The sequence below is a fragment of the Bufo bufo genome, chromosome 3, assembly GCF_905171765.1.
Source record: "Bufo bufo chromosome 3, aBufBuf1.1, whole genome shotgun sequence".
Classification (NCBI taxonomy): Eukaryota; Metazoa; Chordata; class Amphibia; order Anura; family Bufonidae; genus Bufo; species Bufo bufo.
Genome location: NC_053391.1, coordinates 99,790,637 through 99,815,893, shown reverse-complemented (window position 1 = coordinate 99,815,893; position 25,257 = coordinate 99,790,637). Strand labels below are relative to the sequence as shown.

General features: G+C 45.6%; 1 protein-coding gene across 1 annotated transcript in view; it reads right to left on the bottom strand.

The window, feature by feature from the left end:
- Window positions 1-589: 589 nt before the first annotated feature.
- Window positions 590-25,257, bottom strand: part of SUPT6H (SPT6 homolog, histone chaperone and transcription elongation factor) — a 67,648-nt gene continuing 42,980 nt past the window's right edge. Inside the window, exons 16-37 of the mRNA XM_040423400.1 lie at window positions 23,959-24,113; window positions 22,493-22,688; window positions 20,794-20,933; window positions 19,939-20,056; window positions 19,788-19,864; window positions 18,516-18,651; window positions 18,160-18,297; window positions 17,911-18,078; window positions 17,677-17,804; window positions 17,377-17,584; window positions 16,932-17,079; window positions 16,476-16,618; window positions 16,249-16,389; window positions 15,967-16,162; window positions 14,661-14,899; window positions 6,493-6,606; window positions 6,246-6,370; window positions 6,027-6,139; window positions 4,869-4,946; window positions 4,600-4,772; window positions 4,104-4,300; window positions 590-1,048 (exon numbers count right to left, since the gene is read on the bottom strand). Of these exons, the coding sequence (XP_040279334.1) occupies window positions 862-1,048; window positions 4,104-4,300; window positions 4,600-4,772; window positions 4,869-4,946; window positions 6,027-6,139; window positions 6,246-6,370; window positions 6,493-6,606; window positions 14,661-14,899; window positions 15,967-16,162; window positions 16,249-16,389; window positions 16,476-16,618; window positions 16,932-17,079; window positions 17,377-17,584; window positions 17,677-17,804; window positions 17,911-18,078; window positions 18,160-18,297; window positions 18,516-18,651; window positions 19,788-19,864; window positions 19,939-20,056; window positions 20,794-20,933; window positions 22,493-22,688; window positions 23,959-24,113 (3,318 nt within the window). The 3' untranslated portion in view covers window positions 590-861. The remainder of the gene's footprint in view (window positions 1,049-4,103; window positions 4,301-4,599; window positions 4,773-4,868; window positions 4,947-6,026; window positions 6,140-6,245; window positions 6,371-6,492; window positions 6,607-14,660; window positions 14,900-15,966; window positions 16,163-16,248; window positions 16,390-16,475; window positions 16,619-16,931; window positions 17,080-17,376; window positions 17,585-17,676; window positions 17,805-17,910; window positions 18,079-18,159; window positions 18,298-18,515; window positions 18,652-19,787; window positions 19,865-19,938; window positions 20,057-20,793; window positions 20,934-22,492; window positions 22,689-23,958; window positions 24,114-25,257) is intronic.

Sequence of the window (25,257 nt, the reverse complement as noted above, 5' to 3'; positions counted from 1 at the left end):
TCAGACTATTCATTTATTTGCCTGCTGCAAGAACAACAAAAAAATAAAAATAAAGAAAAGAAAAAAAAAAGAAAAAAGAAAAAAAAAACAACATCTATGCAGAATTCCAAGACACCTCCACACTGCAATGTCAAAGATTTTAAAAAAGACGCAAGGATTCAGCAAATGTATGCAAATAGTGTGAAGTACACAGCCGCAAACTTACAGTTAGCTGTTCACTGCAGTGGGTGGGGGAATCAGAGCAAAGAGGAAAAATAATAAATACATTTACCCAAATGTCTCCAACCAAAGAATAAGTTTGTTACCGTATGAAGCCTGTCTTTGTTGCTACAGGCTTCTGCCTGGCAGAGGAGCCCTTTGTTTACCGACATCTCCCATCAGGCCTGATTTCCAAGTTTCTCGACAGACCACCTCCAGCAGCTCTAATCATTCCGCGCATACAGGTTAGTACTTAGATCTTTGCTTCAGATCTCTCCTTAGATTGCATTCTTTGGCAGAATATGCAATTTTAAATAAAAGTGAAGCCTAATAAATGCTTAAAACATGGGTCTTAAAAACAGCTAGCTTACAGATATTTTTTTTTACCCCAACAGGGCAAATATTACCCCTTATAAGTGAAAGAATACTTGAAACAATGTGATATTGAGGCTTGGTGCTAGAGACATGATTGCTCCAGTACCGATCAAGTAACCACAGGCTTCACATGGGAGGAGGGTCCAATCTTTTCACGTACAGCTATGCATATATTGGCCCAGAGATCATGAATATGCTCGGTTTAGAGCATGCATACGCTTGTTAAAAAATCGGGAGCATGGTGGTTCCATCTGCCCATAAACAGTTCATCTTTTTACGCATACGTTTTCACCGGTCCATTTCATCTAGTAGTGGTGTGGCATCCCCTGCAATTGACATGGGCGTACTTTCAATCATGGGACTTGGCGAAGGACGAGGAGTTAAGCGCTGCTTCTGTTTCCGCCTTTCTGCCTCTTTTTCATGCAGCCACTTCTCTGCCATTTTTCCCCAGTCGATAGGCGTTTGACTGCTTGGTCTGGTAGTGGAAAAAAAAATATGAAATTAAGAAATTATTATATGTATTACAGGGTGAAAAGGCTCCCTCTATTCAGCCCAAGATTGCAAGATGAATTGCTCATAGTCAAAACAAAATATTAAACTTTGTTAATAGTACATGCTGGTATGGATTATCATGTTAAAGGTTATGTACACCTTTGGGGACAATTTTTTTTATTTATTACTACATTGTACTCATTTTAAGCTAAAAATAATAAAATAAAAATTTTTCAACTGGTCTTTATTAAAGAAAAAAAATATGGAGCCCTTATTTCTGTACATAGCCGAGATGCTCTAGTAGCAGCCACTGGATTTTCTCCATTTTCCATCAGTTGGGGAGCCAACGGGCTCCTTATCTCTGCTCTCAGACCTTATAAACATTATAGCTCAGTTCTCATCTTACTGATAAGAATGTGGCTAAAAATACATTTACACCAACAGATTATCTGACCAATTTCTGTCCAATCAGACCAATAGTTGGTGTGCATAACAAAAGATCTGTGTGTGTGTGTAAATGGCTGACAAATGATTGGTAAGAAAATCTGTCAGATAATCTGTTGGTGTAAATGCACAATTAAGCGTTTGTCTTCTTAGTAGTTTAGAGATGAAGGTTATTCGATAACCAGCACAAAGTGAAATTACCAGTTACAAAGTTAAACAGTTTACCCTTTACCCTTTGTGACAGAACAGCCCAATATTTTTAATGAAGGGCAATTTTAAATATGATTTTTAGCTAAAAATGAGTAAAATGCAAATCATAAAAAAACCTGTCTCTGAATATGTACATAGGGGCAAATTTTTAAACGCCGGTCTTAATAAAGCCCCATTGCTGGCGGAGGATCCACCAAAGTTATGAAGAGGCGCTGCCCTCTCTGCAACTTTGGCGCATCCAGCACCAGTTTTAAATGTAAGCCATCTTCCTAGCTGTCTTACATTAAGACCATTTTCTACACCTAAAACAGGCGTAGAAGATGATGAATGAGACAGGCCTGCTGCTGGCCAGTCCCCTTCCCTGCCATGTCCACAATTTTAGACCTGGCATGAGCGGGGAGAAGTCGCAGATGGCAGTGCAACTAACCGTTGCCCGTCATCTGCGCCTGAAATACGCCTAATATAGGCATATTTCAGCATAATAAACGACCGTCATAGCTTTTTTTTAATTTAACAACTTTATTAGTATACAAAGGGAGTAAAAATACACAAATCAGAATTAACATTTAGTATAGTTAGCTAACTCCATTTTCTCCCCCAATCCCATTTTTACCGCCCATTCCCGCCTGCGATGCGTCCACTGTCGCCCCCCCCCCCCCCCCCTCTCCTCGAGCAGAGTAGGGGGAAGGGAAGAGAGAGAGAGGAGGAGGAAACAGAAGAAAGAAAAAGAAAAAAAAAAAAGAAAAAGGGTAGCACATTGTTAAATTCAGCATAAAAGCTTATCAGAACTTCCAACCTTCCCATATCTTATTCCATTTATCTAATCCGCCTCTGTGCTTATACAGAATCCGTTCATAGTTTTTGATCTTATTAACCAGATTTATCCAGTTATTTACTTCTGGGATATGGCGTGCAAACCAACTTTGACTGATCAGTAATCTGGCCAGTAGTAGTATTCTACCCAGTAGAATCTTTTGGTATTTATGGATAGTTAATGTGGACAGATCATTCAATAAAAACAATTGTGGGTCAAGAGATATACGTATTTTTAATTTGTGGGTAAGGAGATTTTTAATACCATTCCAATATACTACAAGACCTGGGCAGAGCCACATAATGTGCAGATAGTCGGCTCCTACATTATCACAACGAGGGCACTTGGAGGTATCTCTTAATCCACACTTGTTTAACCAGGTGGGAGTAACATAAAAGTCTATGGTCAATATTAAACTGTGTTAGAACGTGATTAAAATTGTGAGAAAGTACATCTGGATTAGTAAAGATACTCCCCCGCCCCCCCCCCCTTCCCCCCCCATACCCCCAGCTTCTTCCAGGCCCTTTGTCCTGGTGATTGTGTCTCAGAAAAACGTGACTTAATTAGTAGTTTGTATATATTTGAAATCTTCCTTCCTAATGATATCTTCCCTAACCATTCATTTAATGGAGACAAAGTATCTATTTCCAGTAGTGATTTATCATCCAAGCTAGAAAGTGCCGACCGAAGCTGGAAATACCTAAACCATGAGAGATTCTGTACACTATGTGATAGTTCCGCAAACGTCTTCATTTCTTTATTCTTAACAACCTGTGCCACATATAAAATCCCATTCTTTTGCCGAAATTGATCAGTTGCAATACCATCTAAGGTCTGTAAGTGCTTATTGTGCCAAAGAGGCGTGAATATAAGTGATCCCTTTACCCCCAACCATCCTCTAGTGATGGCCCACATTTTCAGAAGTGATTTTATAGTCTCTTTATAGCCCCAATCTTTATTAATCATTAGCCCAGATTCTAAGAGCGTAAATATATTGTTGTGCGTGGAGGCTCTTACTAGGCCGCTCAGAGATGTACTATTTGGCCATTCATTGCCCGTCCATAACTGAGCTGCCATAAAATAGCCATTGAAGTATGGGAGGTTTAGGCCCCCACAAGCCAGAGGCTTATGTAGACCGTCATAGCTTTTAAATGCTAACTATATAAGAACATTTAGAGAGACTCTTGACACCAGTTTTACGTTTCCATATCTCAGGCCAGCAGAAACTAGTGACAGAGACCCTAACTGAATCACTGTCACTTTTTTTTGACCCAGGTGCTCCCTTTGAACCTCTAGTAAGCAGTTCAAGTGGGAGCTCAATGCTGGAGTTTGTTCAATACAATGCATGAGCTTGGGGATCCTTATATTCCTCAGCTACCCCCACCCTCAACTGGCAGCTTTCTTCCTATACACAGTATAAAGAGAGCTGTCAATCATCTATGGGTGGTTGGGGGTATCGCAGCTCATGAATACAACAGAGATTTTAAATCAACAACTGGGTCAAAAAGGTAAGTGACCCAGCATTTGCCACCAGTTTCTGCTGCTCAGTAATTAAAAATATTGTACTCACTTAGACTGTTGCCTGCTTCGGGAGCTTGAACTGCTTTGTGAATGGGAGGATTGTGGAGTAGGTACTGGGGTAGATGTGGCACTTGGTGGCAGCTGATGGTACTGTGGTGTAGCAATAGGCTGGCTAGGAGTAGCATAGGAATAGCTTGGGGTCATCAGAGGAGTAGCCACAGGTTGCTGAGCGGGAGTTGTGAACACCTTAAAGAACAAGCAAAAGATATTATTCAATACAGCAAAAAATAGCATTATATCATGACTACTATATATTAACATTATATATTACCGGAAATGTTATTGTCATAAAGAAAGTAGTCTTAGAAAAGGGATCAGCAACCTCCGGCACTCCAGCTGTTGTAAAACTACAATTCCCAGCATGCTCCATTCATTTTTATGTGAGTTCTTAAAAGAGCAGAGCAGGTATGCAGGCTTGGAGTTGCAGCAGTTTCACAACTGCTGGAGTGCCAGAGGTTGCCTACCCAATCTTAGAAGATACTTACATGATATGCACTGCTCCCGCCACCACTGCCTCCACCATAACCATACTGGCTGGATGCCCATTGGGCAGGGGTGGCATTAGGGTTTTGCCCATGTTGTCCTGTGACTGCAGCAATTGCATTAAACATCTGCGAAGTCATGTTTTGTGGCAAGGCATTGACAGCACGAGTGAGATCTGGAGGAGAAAATGACAAAAGAAAGAAAAAACGTTGGTTTAAAAGAAAAAAAAAAGAAAAAAAGAAAAAATTAACCGGCAAATATAGGAACTTGCCTGCAAGATTAATATTGGCAGGGGTGGCACTCTGGGAGGCCGGAGTCCTTGTTCTGCTGCTGCTACTTGGCGTGATACCTGATAAAGTAATAAATAGTCATACATTTTAATTATACTTGGTTCCTACTGATTAAATACAAAGCAATAACCTGCAACATGCAATATATACGTACTAAAAGAAAAACAATGGCAGTAAAAGACCAAATTGTCCATTTAGACTGCCCTTATATTATTTTCTTTGAATTCATGTGTATATAACTCTTTATACAGGTATGTTGATTATCCAAGGTTTGTTCCATGTATGTACTACTTCTCCTGAGCATGCCTCCCCATCTCACTAATTTCTGGATGTGTCCCCTTGTTTTCACGTTAAGTTTGTTAGGAAAAAAAATACTTCCCTCCTGAACCTTATTGAAATCTTTAACATATTTAAAGGTTTAGATCGTGTCACTCGTTTCCCCTTTCTTCTAGGCAATACAAAGTTTTTTTAAAGGCTATGTACACCTTGGGGGCATTTTTAATTATTGCATTGTGCTCATTTTGAGCTAAAAAAAATTTTTTTTTCATTTTTTTTTAAATGTTGAACCTCTGTCTTTGTGCAGACTTGCGTTTCTCTAGTAGCAGGCTCTGAATTTTCACTATGTTCCGTCAGGCAGCTCAGCTGACTGCTCCTTATCTCTGACCTCCTAAACACTCATTATAGCTCAATTCTTATCTTACTGATAATGTGTAACGCCCACCACCATTTTTTAAAGCATTCTTTGGACTGATGGTATTTTATCAATGTAGGTGAGATCTCTTTTTCCTCTAGTCTCCTGTATACATACATCAACTGCAAATCAAATGGCCTATACAAGGATTAAGTCAAATTTTCAATAATGTATCTATCAACTCTTTATGTGGCTTTGATGAAAATCAGATTGCAGACATCCCCAGATTGCAGACATCCAATACTTATGACACAAATCAAGATTACTTTGAAATGATATGCCCTCAGTAAAGCCATGCTGTTTTTGGTACACAAAATTGTTGGTTTTGAGGTGGTCAAATTTCAAGCTATCTAGTCTGTAGCAGCAAATTCACAGGTTAAACAATAGATACATTGGAAGCATAAAGAGATGGATTTATTCATTCACAGAAAATGTGATTAGAACCTACCTGGTACAGGATCCTGGTAGTGGTCTTTAAACCACCTGAAAAGTCCATTGACTGTTGAGAATACTTGCCCCCGATATCTGAAGCCTTCAGGTGTTACGGTCACATATTCCACTCTAAGCCAAAAAAAATAAAAATAAAAATTTGAAAATCATAAAATGGCTGCATTTCTAGTTTATTTTCAACAGTTTAAAAGTTTCTAGTTAACCACAAGGCACTTACCTTGGTTTAGCACGTGGCTGATATCCCAGTAAAAATTTACCAGGGAGTTCTTTACTGGCACATATATAATATGGAATGAATGTAGGTTTTTCCTTCTTTGTTTTTATTAAGAGCTCTTCTAGTTTCTGTACATACACAAAAGAACAAACATTTTATCTTAAGAAGATTAATATTGACAAATTATTCATTAGGGCATAGTTTCTGAAATCCACGGAAAGTCACCAGGTCCTACTTTCATGACACTCACCTTCTTGTCTCCAAAGTTGCAGTCTTGGTAGTACTTGTGGTTAATTAGATCTCTTGCAAAAGAAGCCATTGGTTGGACAAATCGAGCAATGATTTCATCCAAGTCCTCAAATTCCTACAGGAAATCATATGAAAAAGGCAACACTTCAGCCACATTATAAAACTAGATTTTTGTACTCACCGTCAAATCGGTTTCTCTTACGTTCATTGGGGGACACAGACATTGACCATGGGTATAGCGGTTGCCGCTAGGAAGCGGACACTAAGCACACAAAGGGTAAGCTCCTCCCTCTTCAGCTATATCCCTTCCTGCAGGGACCAAGCTAAATCAGTTTAGTGCAAAAGCAGTAGGAGAAGCCAGACATAAGAAAATCACATTATGCACAAACCCAGAACCACACAGGCCCGAAAAGGCCCATAAACAAAAAACTGGGTGGGAGCTGTGTCCCGCAATGAACGGAAGAGAAACAGATTTTACGGTGAGTACAAAAAGGAGACTTTTGTATTACTTACCAGTAAAGTCTCTTTCTCGCTCTTCCTTGGGGGACACAGGAAACCATGGGTATAGCTCTGCTCCCTAGGAGGCGTGACACTAAGCGAAAGCTGTAAGCCCCTCCTCCATCAGCTATACCCTTCAGCCTGGAGAAGAGACTGCCAGTTGCGTGTCCAAGTAGTGAAAGATAACTACCAACCGGAAAAAGAACTGTCGAGCCCCAACGGGGGCAACCAAGCCGGAACCACAACTGTAACCCAATGAAGGGCGGGTGCTGTGTCCCCCAAGGAAGAGCGAGAAAGAGACTTTACTGGTAAGTAATACAAAAGTCTCCTTTTCTCGCCCATATTCCTTGGGGGACACAGGAAACCATGGGACGTTCCAGAGCAGTCCCAGAAGGGAGGGACCAGAACAAACTCAACCAACACCAGAGGCATCAATCAACTGCCGCCTGCAACACCAGACGGCCTAAAGCAGCGTCAGCCGACGCATGAGTATGCACCCTGTAGAACTTGGTGAAGGTGTGCAAGGAGGACCAAGTGGCCGCCTTGCAAATCTGCTCCGAAGAAGCCCGATTTCTCTGAGCCCAGGAAGCCCCGACCGCTCTAGTGGAGTGAGCGGTAACACCAAGGGGAGGAACCCTGCCCTTGGCGAGATAAGCCTCAGTAACAGCCATCTTGACAAAACGAGCGATAGCAACCTTGGATGCCGCCATCCCTCTGCGCGACCCTTCCGGGACCACAAAGAGCGAGTCAGTATGCCTGAAAGAGCTGGTTACTTCCAGGTAAATCTTGAGCGCCCTGACAACGTCCAGGCGATGAAGCTTCCTCTCCCGCGGATGGGAAGGGGAAGGACACAAAGAGGGGAGAACGATGTCCTCGTTCAGATGAAAAGCGGAGACCACCTTAGGAAGGAAGGAAGGGACCGGACGAAGAACCACCTTGTCCTGGTGGAACACTAGGAAAGGTTCCAGACAGGAGAGTGCAGCCAATTCGGACACCCTCCGAAGAGAGGAGATGGCTACAAGGAAAATAACCTTGCAGGACAGAAGTCGCAAGGAAACCGTCCGCAGAGGCTCGAAAGGAGAAGCCTGGAGCGCTGAGAGAACCAGGTTCAGGTCCCAGGGCGGTACCGGAGGGCGATACGGGGGAACCGCGTGAGCCACGCCCTGAAGGAAGGTCTTGACAGGACCAAGGGGGGCCAGTGGGCGCTGAAACAAAATGGACAGCGCAGATACCTGACCCTTCAAAGAACTAAGGCCTAGACCTTGGGCCAGTCCGCTCTGCAGGAAGGACAAAACGGTGGGGAGAGAAAAGCGGAGCGGAGGAATCCCCAGATCGGCACAGAACCCCAAAAAAGTCCTCCAGGTCCTATAATAGATCCTAGAAGAGGACGGCTTACGGGCGCGGATCATGGTGCGGACGACGTCCGCAGAAAAGCCCCTACGTGTCAGGACGGTGGTCTCAACAACCACGCCGTCAAACGTAGGGACCCTAAACGCGGGTGGAAGATCGGTCCCTGAGAGAGAAGATCTTCCCTGGCGGGCAGTGGCCAGGGCGCGTCTGCCAGGAGCAGCATGAGGTCGGCATACCAAGACCGGCGGGGCCAGTCCGGAGCGACCAGAATCACCGAGACGCCTTCCGCCGCGATCTTCCGAAGGACCTTGGGCAGGAGAGGGATGGGAGGGAATATGTATGGGCGCGCGAAGCCTCGCCAAGGAAGAACGAGGGCGTCGGCTCCGCAAGCTCCCGGATCCCTGGCCCTGGACAGATAGGCGGGGACCTTGTGATTGAATTTTGAGGCCATGAGGTCCACGTCCGGAATGCCCCAACGAAGGCAAATGGCCTCGAATACCTCCGGGTGAAGAGACCACTCGCCGGGGTCGACGGTGGTGCGACTGAGGAAGTCCGCCGCCCAATTGTCCACCCCTGGAATAAAAATTGCAGATAGGGCCGGGACGTGGGCTTCCGCCCAACGGAGAATGCTGGTGACCTCCCGCATCGCTGCAGCGCTGCGAGTGCCCCCCTGGTGGTTTATGTACGCCACGGCCGTGGCGTTGTCTGATTGTACACGAACTGGATGACCCTTCAGCAGATGAGTCCAGTGTCGTAGAGACAGAAGGGCCGCTCTCAGTTCCAGGACATTGATCGAGAGTTTGGACTCCGATGGAGACCAAATGCCCTGGACGGATCGGGGAGGAAACACGCCTCCCCAGCCCGAGAGACTGGCATCGGTTGTAACCACCAACCAGTTGAGTGGCAGAAAGGACCTGCCCAGAAGAGGGGACTGTAACCACCAGCGGAGAGATGACCGCACCGGAGGCGAAAGATGGAAGGGATGATCCAGAGACTGCGGCGATTTGTCCCAGGAGGAGAGGATCGCCCGTTGGAGAGGGCGGGAGTGAAACTGCGCAAATGGGATCGCCTCGAAGCAGGCAACCATCTGCCCCAATACCCGCATGCAGAAGCGGAAGGACGGTCGACGGTGGAGAAGGAGACCCCGAACCGCCCCACGGAGGATCAGACGTTTTTCCGAGGGAAGACGTACCTCCGCCGCTCCCGTGTCTAAAAGCATTCCCAGGAAGACGAGTTGTCTGGAGGGGGGAAGGGAGGACTTGGGGAAGTTGATGACCCAACCGAACCTCGCCAGAGTCTCTAGAGTGAGATCCACGCTGGCAACCGCTTGAGAAAGGGACGGAGCCTTGATGAGGATATCGTCCAAGTACGGTAGCAGAAAAACACCCCTGGAACGGAGTAAGGCTAAAACCGGGGCCAGGACCTTGGTGAACACCCGGGGGGCTGTTGCCAGTCCAAAGGGAAGGGCGACAAATTGGAAGTGGAGGTCCCCCACGGCGAATCGAAGGAAGCGATGGTGACACTGGGCTACCGGAACATGGAGGTAGGCATCCTGTATATCGATGGAAGACATGAAATCTCCCTGCTCCAGGGAAGCCACCGCGGAGCGGAGGGACTCCATCCGAAACCGTCGAAGGAGGAGAAAACGGTTGAGCTTTTTGAGGTCCAAAATGGGCCGCACCGAACCTCCCTTCTTGGGAACTACAAAGAGGTTCGAGTAGAACCCTTGGAATCTTTCCTCTAGAGGAACGGGGGTAATCACCCCCCTGTCCAGTAAGGCTTGAACGGCCGCGAAGAACGCAGCCGCGTCTTTCGGGTCTCGCGTGGGGCGGGAGCGAAAGAACCGATCCGGAGGGAAGGATGCAAATTCGATTTTGTATCCGGAGGACACAATTTCGAGGGCCCAGGCGTCGGAGACGTGAGCCATCCAGACGTCCTTGAAAAGGAGGAGCCGGCCCCCCACCCGGGTGGGTGGGGGCGCGCCTTCAGGCAGAGGACTGTTTTGCTGCGGGTGTGCGGGCAGCCTGCGGCTTGCGCCAGGAGGGCTGCGCCCGAAAAAACGGCTTCCTACGCTTGTCCTGGGGAGGAGCCGAAGCGGCAGCTGTGGTGGGAGCCCCAGAGGCCCTGCGGGAGGACCGAAAACGAGACGCACCAGGGCGTCCGCGGGGGGCGCCCCTGGCTTGGGGTTGAGGAAGATGGGTGCTTTTACCACCCGTGGCCTCTGAAATAAGTTAGTCTAAGCGGACCCCGAAAAGGCGGGAACCCGCAAACGGTAGCCCCGCCAAGGAACGTTTGGAGGCAGCGTCCGCTTTCCAGACCTTCAGCCAGAGCTCCCTCCTGACGGCAACTGCCAGGGCGGAGGAGCGTGCAATAAGGGCTCCCGCATCAAGGGAGGCCTCACAGACAAAATTCCCGGCCCGAATAATAAGCTGGGCCAAGGAACGTAGGTCCTGGATGGGGATGTCCGAGTCCAACTCCTGTTCCAGCTGCGTACCCCAAGCAGAGATTGCTTTCCCTGCCCAAGCAGAGGCAAAAACCGGTCTGAGGGCAGAACCGGAGGCAGCAAAAATGCCCTTGGACAGGGTCTCCATGCGACGGTCCTCCGCTGACTGAAGAGAGGACCCGTCGGGAACAGGGATGGCCGTGTTCTTTGACAGCCGGGCCACAGGGGGGTCCACCTTGGGTGGGGAAGACCAGGTGGCCACGACATCGGCTGGAAAAGGATAGCAAATGTCCAGCTTCTTTGGGTTGACAAAACGGGCGTCCGGGCGAGCCCAAGCCTTAGACACCACGGAGGAGAAATCAGAGTGGATTGGAAAGACTTTTGAGGCCTGCCTGGGTCTGATAAAGGAGACGCTAGCTGCGTCCGAGCTAGGGGGGTCATCCTGCACCTTAAAGGTGTCACGTATATCAGAGATGAGTTGACCCATCGCTGAGGCTAGCTTGGACGGCAGGGCCGAGTCCATTTCCAAATCTGAAGCCGCCAATTCACCTTCAGAGAGCGAATCCTTTGGAGAGGAGAGGCTCGTCTGGGTGCGCACGCGTGGCGGGGAGAGGGAGGCATCCGAGGAGGAGGCTCGCTCTACTCTAATACGCTTCTGAGAGTGCCTAGCTCGGGAGGGGTCACTAGGAGAGGGTGAACCCGCTGCAGCGGCAGAAGCAGTGGACCCGGAGGGCGCGACAGTCAGAGTGGCGTCCTGCGGGGTAGGTGGCCTGTCTATTAGGCGGCCCACGACATGAGTGAGGCTTTCCACGGCCTGGGACAGGGATCTAGCCCAGTCAGGCGGGTCAGAGGAAGCAGGGAGCGACACAGCGGGCGACTGAGGCTGCGGTGGAGCTCGGCATGCAGTACAGTGCGGATCAGACTGCCCCCGGGGAAAGGGTTCCCTACAAGCAGTACAGGCATGGTACCATGGCTTGGCGGCTGCAGAAGGGTCTGACATGGTGGAAAGATGTTGCACTTAAAAGTGAGAACCAAGCAACAGTACTGTGGCACGGAGGGGGTTAAACAGTCCTACCAGACCCGGAGATACAAGCGGCAGCTGTAAGGGGAACAGACTGAGGAGGAGAGGCAGCAGCACGGAGCTGAATGGCTTCAGGATCGCACGGCAGAGAGATGAACCCGGAAGTAGCGGAGCGCAGCAGCACGGAGCTGAATGTGTAAGGAAGCTCCGCCCCCCCTCTGCCGCGCTGAAGCCGAAGCAGAGCCGCGCGCGCGCGGCAAAATGATTTTAACCCCCAAGGATGTTGAAGTGCCGGCCATGACATGGCGCCGTTCATGCCAGGAAAAACGGCTCCCACCGCGCCTAGATGTAGCAGACGGCTTGCATGTCTGCAGCCGTTCCCTGTAAGGCAGCGTTCTAGGACTTGCCCAGATAAACTGCCCTCCAACTAAGCCCGGTAACGTCCCGATATGCGGGGGGGGGGGGGGGGGGTTGTCCGTGATTGTAGCAGTGGCCATGTAACAGTGGCCATGTTGGTAGCAGCGGTGGGAGGGAGGAAGGGGAGGCTGGAGCAGCCACTCTCACCATACGCTGTCTTCGCCCTCAGTCCATCCAGCGGGGGTCGCCCCTTCAGCTCCTGGCACCGCGGTGGCAGGAAGCCGGGGGAGGGACTTGGCGTGCGGGCGACCCTGAGCTGGCGGGACGCAGGGGAGCGAGGCTGCCCTGGTCCACCTTGTCTTCTGTGGGGGAGGCGGCAGTGCGGAATTACCGGCACTGGCGCAACTCAACCCCGGGAGAAACAGAGGGGTCTAATGCGCCTCTGTTGTCCCTGTAGGTAGAAAAAAACCGAGTTAAACACAACAAATACGTAAAAATAAAAATCATAGGATAACAACCCTGCATAAGCAGGGGGTGTCTTGCCTCCTTGGACACTAAGCAAAAACTGGCAGTCTCTTCTCCAGGCTGAAGGGTATAGCTGATGGAGGAGGGGCTTACAGCTTTCGCTTAGTGTCACGCCTCCTAGGGAGCAGAGCTATACCCATGGTTTCCTGTGTCCCCCAAGGAATATGGGCGAGAAAATCTAGTTTACTCATCCGTCTCATTGGGGGACACAGGCATTGACCATGGGACGTTCCAGAGCAGTCCCTGGGGGTGGGCTTAACTACAACCCCCCTGCCAATCAGAGAACCGCTGTTTGCAAACTCTACACCTTAAAGAATAGTCAGAAGATGCAGATGTGTGCACCCTGTAAAACTTAGAATAAGTATGCAAAGACGACCAGGTTGCCGCCTTGCACACCTGAAGGGCCGAAGCCCCATGATGCATCGCCCAAAAGGCTCCCACTGCCCGAGCCGAATGAGCAGTCACCTGGAAGGGCGGGGCCCGGTCCTTAACGCGGTACACTTCCACAATAGCCAAACAAATCCATCTGGAAATGGAAGTCTTTGACGCTGCCAGCCCTAGTCTTGGCCCCTCTGGAATCACGAACAAGGAATCCGTCCACCTGAAAGATGCCGTCTGGGACAGATAGATACGCACTGCACACACCAGATCCAGAGTATGGAGCGACTGTTCTCGAGGATGAGACGGGTCCGGACAAAATGAAGGAAGAATAATCTCCTCATTTAGATAGCATGTCGACACCAACTTCGGCAAGAAGGACTGCACAGGGCGAAGAACCACCTTATCCGGAAGGGTGACCGACATGACAGAGCCGCGAGTTCCGACACTCTACAGACAGAAGTAATTGCAACCAAAAAAAGCAACCTTATAAGTCAGGAAGCGCAGCGACACCTGCTGCAAAAGCTCAAACGGAGAAGATTGGAGAGTGTTGAGCACTAGATTAAGATCCCAAGGATCCAATGGAGGATGGAAGGGGGCGCAGCATGCGCCACCCCCTGCAGAAAAGTTTGAACCTCCGAAAGCGAAGCTAAATTTCGCTGAAAAAGAATATAGAGAGCCGACACTTGACCTTTAAGAGAGCTGAGAGCCAGCCCCAAGTCCATGCCTGACTGCAGGAAAGTGAAAAGTCGCGGCAAAAGAAAAAGAACGGGAGACAGCTGTCTCCGTTCGCACCAACTAAAGTAGGACTTCCAAGTGGTAGATTCTGGAAGAAGACGGCTTCGTGGCACGAATCATTGTCTGGACCACTGCATCCAAAAAACCCTGAGCCTTCTGTACGGCGGCTTCAACAGCCATGCCGTTAAATGTAGCGACCCTAAATTCGGGTGGAAGATTAGGAGGACCTGCTGTCGCAGGGGCCAAAGAGAAAGAGGCCAAGGTTCGTCTGGGGCCACGAGAATGACGGGCAGTCCCTCGGACCAGATCTTCCGGAGAAGACGCGGAATGAGAGGAAGTGGCGGGAACACGTAAGGAAATGTGAACCGACTCCACGGCATCACCAGTGTGTCGCATGCCACGGCCATGGGGTCCCTGGACTGCGAGATGAAGTCCTCGACCTTGTTGTTGAACCATGAGGCAACACCTATACCCATGGTCAATGCCTGTGTCACCCATTGAGACGGATGAGAAAGTAATATTTCTAACAATTAACATGAAGAGGTATCCCTCCTCTGTACCCTCCACCTATTGGGATCACACTGGTCTTGCCCTCCATTTCAATAAATCCCACATACACCTCTCCATTTCATTTCCTAATGTCAGCAAGTCCCTGTTCCTCCCATAGGTGAGGGCTACAATAGTCGCACTCTAACCCATGAAAATTATTTAACTTCTCCTGTGGATAGGTCTCATCAATATCATTTGAGGGAAACTCCCTGTAAGAATTAATAGTTCTCAGCGTCATTTACACGTGTTTAAAAGTGACAGTGGCAGTAGTAATCACACCATGTGGTATTTTAGGACTACTTTAGCATACCTCATTATTAATCCATAATGTGGACCCCAAGCTGAAGGCATTTTCTTTCCCCTCCTCTCGTACATCCACATGTTGGTAGATTCCCTCGCTGACCTTCCAGGTGACGGTTAGATGATTTTCTCCCTTACTGCTTGGTCGGATGATCACATCGCCCTGATCCATTGTCTCCATCATCTTCTCTGCTTGCTTAAAGTTTATATTGTGGAATGATGGATGTGCAATGACTCGCTTGATGTAAGCTGGAAGGTAAAATGTTTAATATTACTAAAAGCAATTTTCTGGAATTTTCCTACTGTAGTTTTCAGGAGCTGTTACCTTGACATGCAGTAAGTGCCGCAAGGACGATCAAGAAGCTATCCATTCCATTACATTCAGACTGCTAGAACAAATATTCAACATATCTACATCTACATGTAGATTGTAAGCCCTCACAGGCAGGGCCCTCTCTCCTTCTGTACCAGTTTGTAACTCATCTTGTTTATGCTTAGTGCAATGGTCTGTATTGTGTATGTATACCCATTTTCATATGTACAGCGCTATGGAATGAATGGCGCTTTAATAATAAATAATAATACTGTCATAATGAAATTGCTATCTACAGGCAGCATGTTATAGAGCAGAGGAGCTGAGCAGATTCATATACAGATTTGTAGGAAAAGATTTAGTATAACTTGTATTTCATACACTTACATTTCTGCTCATTATAGGCTTTGAAGTCCAGGAGACGGTCCTATCAGTGATTGACAGCTCTCTGTATACACAGTCACAGACGGCAGGCTGTCAATCACTGATAGGACAGCCTCCTGGACTTCAAAACCCAGAATGTGCATGAAATACAAGTTATACTGAATCTTTTCCTATAGAACTATTTATCAATCTGTTCAACGTGACAAGTTCCCTTTCAATGGGTCATATGCTTTTGTTAGATAACTCTCACTATAAAGATTCTGTAAGTGCATATATATATTCAACATGAGGATCCTGCATGGCACCTCACCCTAAATTCACAGAGCTGCAGAAGCTCTTTCTCTGGAGGACTGGGCTCAACTGGCAGTTCATTTTTTTTCAGTGAGCATTTTGTAATGTTTCATTTTCAGCAGCAGGACACCCCAGGTCAGCTCAATGGGGACATATCTTCTGGGAAGGGGTCTACCCAAATCATACAACAGAGTAAAATCCCAGGAGGTTAACTAAGCGCACACACAAAAAACAAGCAAGCTACAATATATCGAAATGTGGCATAAAACACAAATCTATTAACGTATACACTTCAAACACCGTCAGAAACCCATTATTAATGACTTACTGGTACGCTGCTGCTTCTTCTTCAGCTCTTCCTCTTGTTTTTGATGTGCACCCTCAGTGTCAAAGTCATAATAAGTGTCCTTGGGTAACTTCCACTCATTGTTTTTGTCCATGAGATCAGATGTACGACAAGTCATGTCCACGCTGAACTTCTCAATATTAACTTTCATTATTCGACAATGGACAGTCATGCCCACCTATAATGGAGCAAACATTAGTGTCTCAGTCATGCTGTCACCAACATACCTGGTGCAAACTACTACATCTCATATGCAAAGTATACCTTGACTCGTTCTTCGGGCCGCTTCACTACTTTATCACTGATAAACTTGGTTGGAATAAAGCCAGTTACACCATTGTCCAGCCTGGTTTTAACACCAACTGCTTGACCAGGACAGGAGCCACTGTCAAAATGATTCCATACCTGTAACATACATTAATCAACACGTTACCTCATAAATTAAGTAGCAGCTAGATTTTTATTTTATTTTTTAAATCTACGTCATCTACCTCACTAAGCTCTGGAAAGTTATCTTGCTGACAGAAGGGACACTGCCAAAGACCTGTCTCGTCATTCCTGATTGCTTGGTCATAACTTTCTCCTTGGGGTCGTCTGTGGGCAATTCCAGTCACATTACAGGTGATAAGTTTACCTGCAAAAACAATGGTGGCAACTTAATGAGACTCCATACATAATGTAGGTAAATGCAGGACACTAAGTTAAAATTGAAGGGGAAATGCAGAGTTAGGCCTCATTCACACATACGTGGATTTTCACAGACCACGGTCCGTGAAAACCCGTCCTGCTGAGAGCACGGCGTCATTGGTTGCTATGACGACGCGCTTGTGCACTCAGCAGGGTGGGGTTTCACGGACCGTGGTCCGTGAAAATCCATGCATGTGTGAATGAGGCCTTATTTTAATTTTACTAGAAGTGGTTTTGCAAGTTGAATTAGGATAAATCACCTATGTAGAAAGTCTCTGGTGTTTCCCTGGTCAGCATGTTGAATACTTCTTCAGGGTTGGCTGATCGGTATAGAGTCCTAAGGTCTTTGTATCTGCAGCTTAGCTCCGCACGAATATCGTACAATGTAATATGTTTATCTCCATAGCCCTGTAAACAAATGTGATTTTTTTTTAATATGCAAAAGCAATGAAGCATAAAACAGCAAAAGCAGCAACAACCAGATTATTTATCTCATGAGCAATGGGGCACCTACAAACATATAAAATATCAGCTATTTAGCTTTATTTGCAAAATCTAGTAAAGTTAAAAAAAAATAAAAAAAATAAAAAACAACACACACCAACATTAACATAGTAATGAGTTAATATGGACCAACGTCTATGCCAATAAAATGTCCTATGAGGCAAAATAAAAATCTAGAATTAAGATTTATATAAAACAAACCTGTCTCTCAAGTTCCTCTGCAAATGCATCCAGATCGAGATCTTTTAATCTTTCAGGATTTTCTAGAATCTCTTCTAGCGCTCCAGCAGGGTTGGCATCTTCAGCCGACTCATCATACTCTAGGGCATCTACTGCCATCTTTCGAGCCCACTCATAAGTTTCTGGATGCACTCGTGAGCCGTCTAGGACTTCAATGTAGGAATCCGTACTAGATGTATAAAATTAGCAAAGGTAAGAACTAGGCTTCACATTTAAGAACAGATCTGTCCTGTGTTACATCCTCAACTTGACTAAACTAACCTGTCACCAAGAGAATTTGTGTCAATCTTAATGAAGCCAGCACAGTTGATGAAAACTTTGGGACCCATGTGACACATAGTAACCAGCTGAGTGCGATTTTCCAACCGCGTATTATTCTGCTTAAGGATCTGGAAAGCACCAAGACATTAAGATCAGTTTAGCTTAGTGAATGCAGGAAGAGTAAAGAATAAAAAGACAGTTCCAGAAATATGAGAGCAGAAGAAAGCAACTTGCCTTCAGCAGGTGAGTGCCTTTACGGGGTCCAAGTCCGCAGACGTATTGAATGAGCGACTGAGTGTATGGATGAGCAATGGCCCTATTGACATCCACTCCCACCTCATTTACTCGGTTGATAAATTCGCAATACAGGGCATTAAGCAGTTCTTCTTTCACTACCTGATCCTAGCATAACAGAAGAATTATAATTTAATATTACAAAATGGGCTTTATATGACTAGGCAGCGCAAAAACACTGACGCTTACTTGTAATGGATGCAATTTCAGGCACAAAATATCTTCATCAGTGCTGCAGACTTGAGAAAACTCAATCAACGCGTCTTGAATGCGTCGAGCTATGGAAACTGCCTGGCGTAAAATTGGAGGATAATCACGGAAGTCACACTGTGAAAAAAATAAAATAATAAAATGATATGTAGGATACCAGCATATCAGCTAAGAGATTCAGTGGTTAAAATATGAAGTGGCAAATAATGCCCACATTAAAAATAGCAAATATGATTAACACATTTACTACACAGAAATCGACAATTCTTAAGAAAAAAAAACGTAATATTTTTATTGAACCACAATCTCTACACAGTAGAGTCACAATATCTTACTTCAGATTTTTTGCTGTTCATATACAGCACTGCCAACTCATTGTCCACCAGTTCCACTCCAATAGAGGACATCTGCTGGGCTTGCTCAAGCTCATGAACAATGCGTTTAACATCATCAACCATCATTTGCGCATCTCTGAAATAAGGAAAACACCAGAATATAAAGAAACTATGTACAGATTTTTCAAAGCTCCGTGATGGAGACTAGCAACAGAGTTTTAAAAGGTTTTTCCCACAACCAGCACTTACATGAAAAAACCTGCCTGAAAGCTGGAACTGGTAGTACCTGGTCTTCCAGACCCACTTGAAGGGAGTGGAGGTCGGGTATGCTCAGTGCCACTCCATTCAAAACCTATGGGACTGCCAGCTCGTGCTATACTCTGCTATGTTCGGCAGCCCCACAGATTTTGAGTGGAGTGGCAACGTACATGCCAAGTATTGCACAATTCAAGGAGGTAAAGAGGACCTGTCACCACAATTCAATGCAATCTACAGGCAGCATGGTATTGAGTCGGAGCTGAGCAGATTGATATATAGTTCTGTGGAAAGAGACTCAGTAAAATTTATATTTTATACATATCTCTGCTTTTCTCAAATTAAGATTACCCCCCATGAACAGCTAACAGTGACTGACCGCCATCTCTGTATGCACACTGACACAATCACTGATCACATCTCCCCCATGTACTGAGAGCTGTTCACAGCGTGGTCTTAAAGGAAATGTGTCATCAGAAAATGACCTATTGTTTAAACCTATATTTAACATTATTTTTAAAGAATTTTTGATGGTTATTTATAATTTCCCATGTCACTATCTATATTGAAACAAAAATCATAAAATCCTGAAGTTTTTGCATTGGATGCCAAGCCTAATAAGCGCCACTTCTTTGTCTGTAACTGCAGTTACCTGCTTATCTATACACAGGAATGATATCATTACAAATAGGATCCACCATTCACAATAGGCGATTGTCAGTTTATCTATTCTTTCGTTGAATGACCTCTGCACAGGTCACAGAGCATGCCTAGAAAACTCTCCCATAGAAGTCAATGAGGTCCCCTCCTGACCAGTGTCTACGGCCCATGGGGCTGCTGTAAAGCAATTTTCTTAATGCTTTTCAAAGGCTGTTAAGAACAGCTCAGGCAAGATGGCCGCCACCATAATATTGTTTATCTAGATTACGCATCTCACAATAGTGGAAAACACAAGATATGGACCATATCCACTTAAAAAGTATATGTATTACAAAAGTAGCTAATTAGAGAACATACCTATTTTCACCAGCTATGGCAACCACGTGAGGTTTCTTGCTTAGCAAAAACTTTTTAAGCGTCTCCATGTCTTGAGTCTATGAGAAGTAACGGTAAACGTCAGTGTTTCAGTTTAACTAAAGGGCATAATGAATATGACATTAGGACTGACCTTCCTCTCTCTTTCCTCTTCCCTCCATGCGTTCTTTCTTTTGGTAAAGTACGGCAGGCGCAAGAAGTCTGTCACTTCGCCCTCTCCATTAATCAGGGAGCAAAACACAGGGTGATCTCTATAAAGGAAAAAATTGCACCAATATTTGGTACATCATAGAACCATAGCTCTATCTGCAATAAATCTACATAAAAGATTCAGAATTACCAGTGAAGGTTACCGGTATATGTTTGTATGCTCTGAGTCTCATGGACAACATGCATTAATGCTGGTCTCTACTCATGACACATTTGCCCGGTAGAGGATACTTTTTCAATTTTCTTTAAAGGGGTTGTCCCACGAAAAATATTCTACAGTTTTCAAACCAGCACCTGGATCTGAATTCTTTTGTAATTATATGTAATTAAAAATTCAGAATAGCCACTGAGCTATTCAATAAAATATATCTGTATAGCTCCTCCTGCTGATTGTTTTTTCTCATTTCTTTGTCCTGCTCACTGAGATGGCCGCACATGCTCAGTTTCATCCTGTAACTGCCTCCTGAGCTGTGATAGGGAGAGCTGAGACACGCCTCCTGAGCTGTGATAGGGAGAGCTGAGACACGCCTGCTGAGTTGTGATAGGGAGAGCATGGACACACCCCTTGAGCTGCCAAGCTTGATATAAATTTAGCAGAAAATGAATGTGGAGATCTCTATATCCATCTGAAGTACAGGGGAACAGGGCTGGTTTTAGCTTTATTAGAAAGAGATCGTCATGTACTATACGATCTCTGTTTTTCATTTTTTACATTAGTCATGGGAGAACCCCTTTAAGCAGAATCACCGAAGAAGCATCAGTCTCAACACACACCCACCTAGCAGAAGAGAAGGCCATGCCTAATACACGAATTCCTTTGCCTTGGTTCTCCTCCATGAAGTCATCATCTTCTTCAACTTGTTGGTCGGGACGGTATGGCGCCACCTTCAGCCAGTTGTACAGCTTACGGCTACAAGACTTTAAAGATAAATTCAGTCTTAGAGCATGTTTCCACAGGAAAAATCCACCATAGAATCCCATAGTTTTCCAATTTGAATGTGGCAAATCCACCAAAGCTTTTACCTCATTCAATAGAACTAATCCTCACATAGATCAGCCTTCATATCCCTCACATACAAGTTATGACATTTTACAACCCAAGATAAGGCATGATACATACACATGCATAAAAACTATTGAACTCAGAAACTTTCACATGGCTTATCTGTAAACTAATTAAAGAGGACCCTTCATGGGATTAGGTGTTACAAACTAAAATACCCCTCCGTTCCGCAGCTGTGTCCCCCACTGTTTTTGGCACCTATGATGTTAATTTAGAGTAGACCATCGGTACAGGGAGAAGGAGACATCACAGCCAGGGAGAAGGTGAGCCGTTTTTACTCCCTGGCTGTGACGCGCTTGTGGTTGCTGCTATGAATTTATTACTCCACCTCTCTGTTCTTTCCCGAGTATATCCATGTTTCTTTAGAGATTTTTTTCATTTCTGACCTGAAGAGACCTGAGAGTCTCGAAAACCTTCCTCATAACATCACTTATTTTAGTTAGCCACTAAAAGGTATCAAACTACAATATTTTGCATCGTTTCTCTTTTTGAGAGCATCAAGACTTCTTACTGGCTAACATGGCACCAAACCTTTTTTATTTAAAAACTATTGCAGACACAAAGCGGCACATTTCGTGAACACTGCTATTTCATATGGAGTTTGCAGTAAGATGCATCAAATTGATTAAAGGGCATCTGTCAGCAGATTTGTACCTATGAAACTGGCTGATCTGCGGCATGTGCGTTTGGCAGCTGAAGGCATCTGTGTTGGTCCAAATTCATATGTGCCCGCATTGCCTAGAAAAATTATGTTTTAATATATGCAACTGAGCCTCTGAGAGAAACGGGGGCGTTGCCTTTACTGCTAGAGACTCTGCTCTCTCTGCAAATGCCGCTCCATCTCCACTTTGATTGACAAGGCCAGGCAGTGAAAGAGTCATCACACCTGGCCCTGTCAAAGTGCTGAGGGCTCAACAGCTGCAGAGAAAGCGGAGTCTCTAGGTGTAAGGGCAACGCCCCTGTTGCTCCTAGAGGCTCATTTGTATATATTAAAACAATGTGGGCACATATGAACATGGGACCAACACAGATGCCTTCAGTTGCCAAATGCACATGCATAAGGTCAGCTTCATAGGTACAAATCTGCTGACAGATGCCCTTTAAAGTACACAAAAAATCTGTCACGTTGTGTACTGTCCGTGCAGCAGGAAATAAAATCTACAGCAACCATGGGCTGTTGCAGATTTCATGGTAAATATGATGGACAGAGGATGCACCCATTTCCACTAAGCCCCACCAACTTATTAAACCGTGCCGGAATATGCAAAAGTGTCACTTGCGTACAAATGTGACTTTTATGCACAAGAAAACGGACATGCAGCTTTAGTAAGTGTGCCTTAAAGTGTCAGTTTTGCCCATTTTGACCAGATTCCAGCTTTTATTTTTCCAGTGCATTTTACAAAATAGGTCTCACCTTTACTACAAACTCTTTAGCCTCCAGTAGTAGTTTGCTCTTTAACTCTTTGCCCATTTGGGGGTAAAGAAATTGTTTTAGGGAACGTTCAATTGCCAGAGTTCTCTGCCTGTTCCATTCTTGTACTTGGTGACTGAACTCATCTCTGTAATAGAACTGCTTGATCTCTTCAAAGTAGGTCTGCTCATTGCCGAAACTGCAAAAAAAACAAAAAAAACACAACACACTATTAAATGCTAAATAGAGAATATTATGTGCTGTATTCAACTACAGGTGGCCATACACATCAGATTACCGTAACCAAGGGGAGCCAAGGTGCGATATCCATGCCCCCCCCCCCCCAAAAGCGATGCAATGTACCTCCCTACATGAACTTTAATTGGGTTATCCAGGGAAATAACAACCCATCCTCAGATCATGAATATCAGATAGGCGGGGTCTGAGTCCCGGCACCCGCCGGGGATCAGCTGTTATTTATGTGTACTTATTTTAAAGGGGTTCTGCACTTTCATTTAACTGATGATCTATCCTCTGGATAGATCATCAGCTTCTGATCGGCGGGGGTCCAACACCCGGGACCCCCACCGATCAGCTATTTCACAAGGCAGCGGCGCTCCAGCAGCGCCGCGGCCTTCTCACTGTTTACCGCCGGCCCACTGACGTCACGACTAGTATCAACTAGCATGGGCGTGGCTAAGCTCCATTCAAGTGAACAGAGCTTAGCCGCGCCCACGCTAGTTGATACTATTCGTGACGTCAGTGGGCCGGCGGTAAACAGTGAGAAGGCCACGGCGCTGCTGGAGCGTCGCTGCCTTCTCAAACAGCTGATCGGCGGGGGTCCCGGGTGTCGGACCCCCGCCGGTCAGGTGCTGATGATCTATCCAGAGGATAGGTCAGTTAAATGAAAGTGCAGAACCCCTTTAAATGATGTTATATTTTGAATTGGGCCATTTGGAATTTTACTTCTAGTAGGGGGTGGACATAATTAGGCCCAATTTGGGGTGCGCACTTGGAAGTGGAGCGTTTTATATAGCATTCCATTGTGATGATCAGGTTTTAAATTTGTGACCGACATTACTTGTTGTAATAACGATTGCTCTTATTGTTATTTCGGTGTGCCTGGTCCCTTATATGTGCTGTCTGTTTTTGTGATTATACAATTAAATTCCTTTGTCCTCAAGGACGGTATGTCACTGGCAGACGCTTCCCTATTCTCTGCTCCACTGACACCATGTGCAAGCTCAACTGAGCCAAGAGTGTGTAAAGGGGCAGAAGGGCGGAGAGCTATGTGCCGAGCGAGCATTCAGCCGACAACTATCTAAGGTGTTTGGCCGACAAAGCAAAATGTGTAAAACACAATTTGATTCACATGTGCTCATAATGGTTATCCAAGCCAGTGTGTTTTTTTTTTTCAAGTATGAAATAATAATAAAGTTTTACAGTAGAAGTGAATTACCACTACTTACCCTTCAACATCCTTCATATCAATAGACATCTCAATCGTAATCAGTCCTTCTTCTTCAGCAATGCACATCTTAAGAAACTGTTCATCTCTAAGCTCTTTAACAAGTTTGTTCTTCAGGTATTTGAATGGATATGCAAAATGGGCTTCATCAATTTCCTGAATGTGCATAAATGTATGATTAGAATACACTAGCTTACATCATATTTGTATTTCTTGCAATCTAAAAAGCAGACATTACTAAATTAGTAAAAAAAAATACTGGGCACTCTCTTTATATAGGAACCTCACAGTTTATTACAAATATAACATATAGACAATTCATACAATAATATATAAAAAAAAAATAATAATTATATTAAAAAAAATGTGACATAAAATCCGGATGGTAAAAATACTAGATTCCTAAATATCTGTTATAAACACTTTAAAATGTGACAGCCTCTGATTGTTGGGGATAAAAGTCTCTTGAAATAAATGTCCATCCAACTTATAGTTGGGATATGGTGTAATTCGCTCTTTGGGGTATATGGTGACCCCCAAGAAATATCCTCCAAACGGAATAGGAATACAGCTATTAGATACAGTGATTTACTTGTGCGGCGTCCCGCTTTACTCACTGTTCAGCTGTGATGATGTGCTCCGCTGCTGTGTCGGTACTCTGAATTTTCGTGTTCAGGGATATCATATGTTAGTCCCGTTCCCTTCTTTGTCTCTCAGGCGCCGCTCCGTCAGTGTAAGAGCCGGCGCTTGGTAGGTTTACAGATTTTTTCTTCCCCGCTGGACTTTTTAATTGTGAATGAGCGTAATACACTCCTATGGAAGTCCTGTTGGAATGCGCGTCGGGTCTGTGATGAGACGGGGTTAGTCCGGGTACATGCAGTCCTTCAGCAGGTAGAGTCAATGTCCATCGGGGGGGTCCTAGCACAAATGCGTTTCGGGTTCTGTTATCACCCCTTCCTCAGTGGTCCACTCTGAGGAAGGGGTGATAACAGACCCCGAAACGCGTTTGGTGCTAGGACCCCCCCCCCCCGATGGACATTGACTCTACCTGCTGAAGGACTGCATATACCCGGACTAACCCCGTCTCATCACAGACCCGACGCGCATTCCAACAGGACTTCCATAGGAGTGTATTACGCTCATTCACAATTAAAAAGTCCAGCGCGGAAGAAGGAATCTGTAAACCTACCAAGCGCCGGCTCTTACACTGACGGAGCGGCGCCTGAGAGACAAAGAGGGGAACGGGACTAACATATGATATCCCTGAACACGAAAATTCAGAGTACCGGCACAGCAGCGG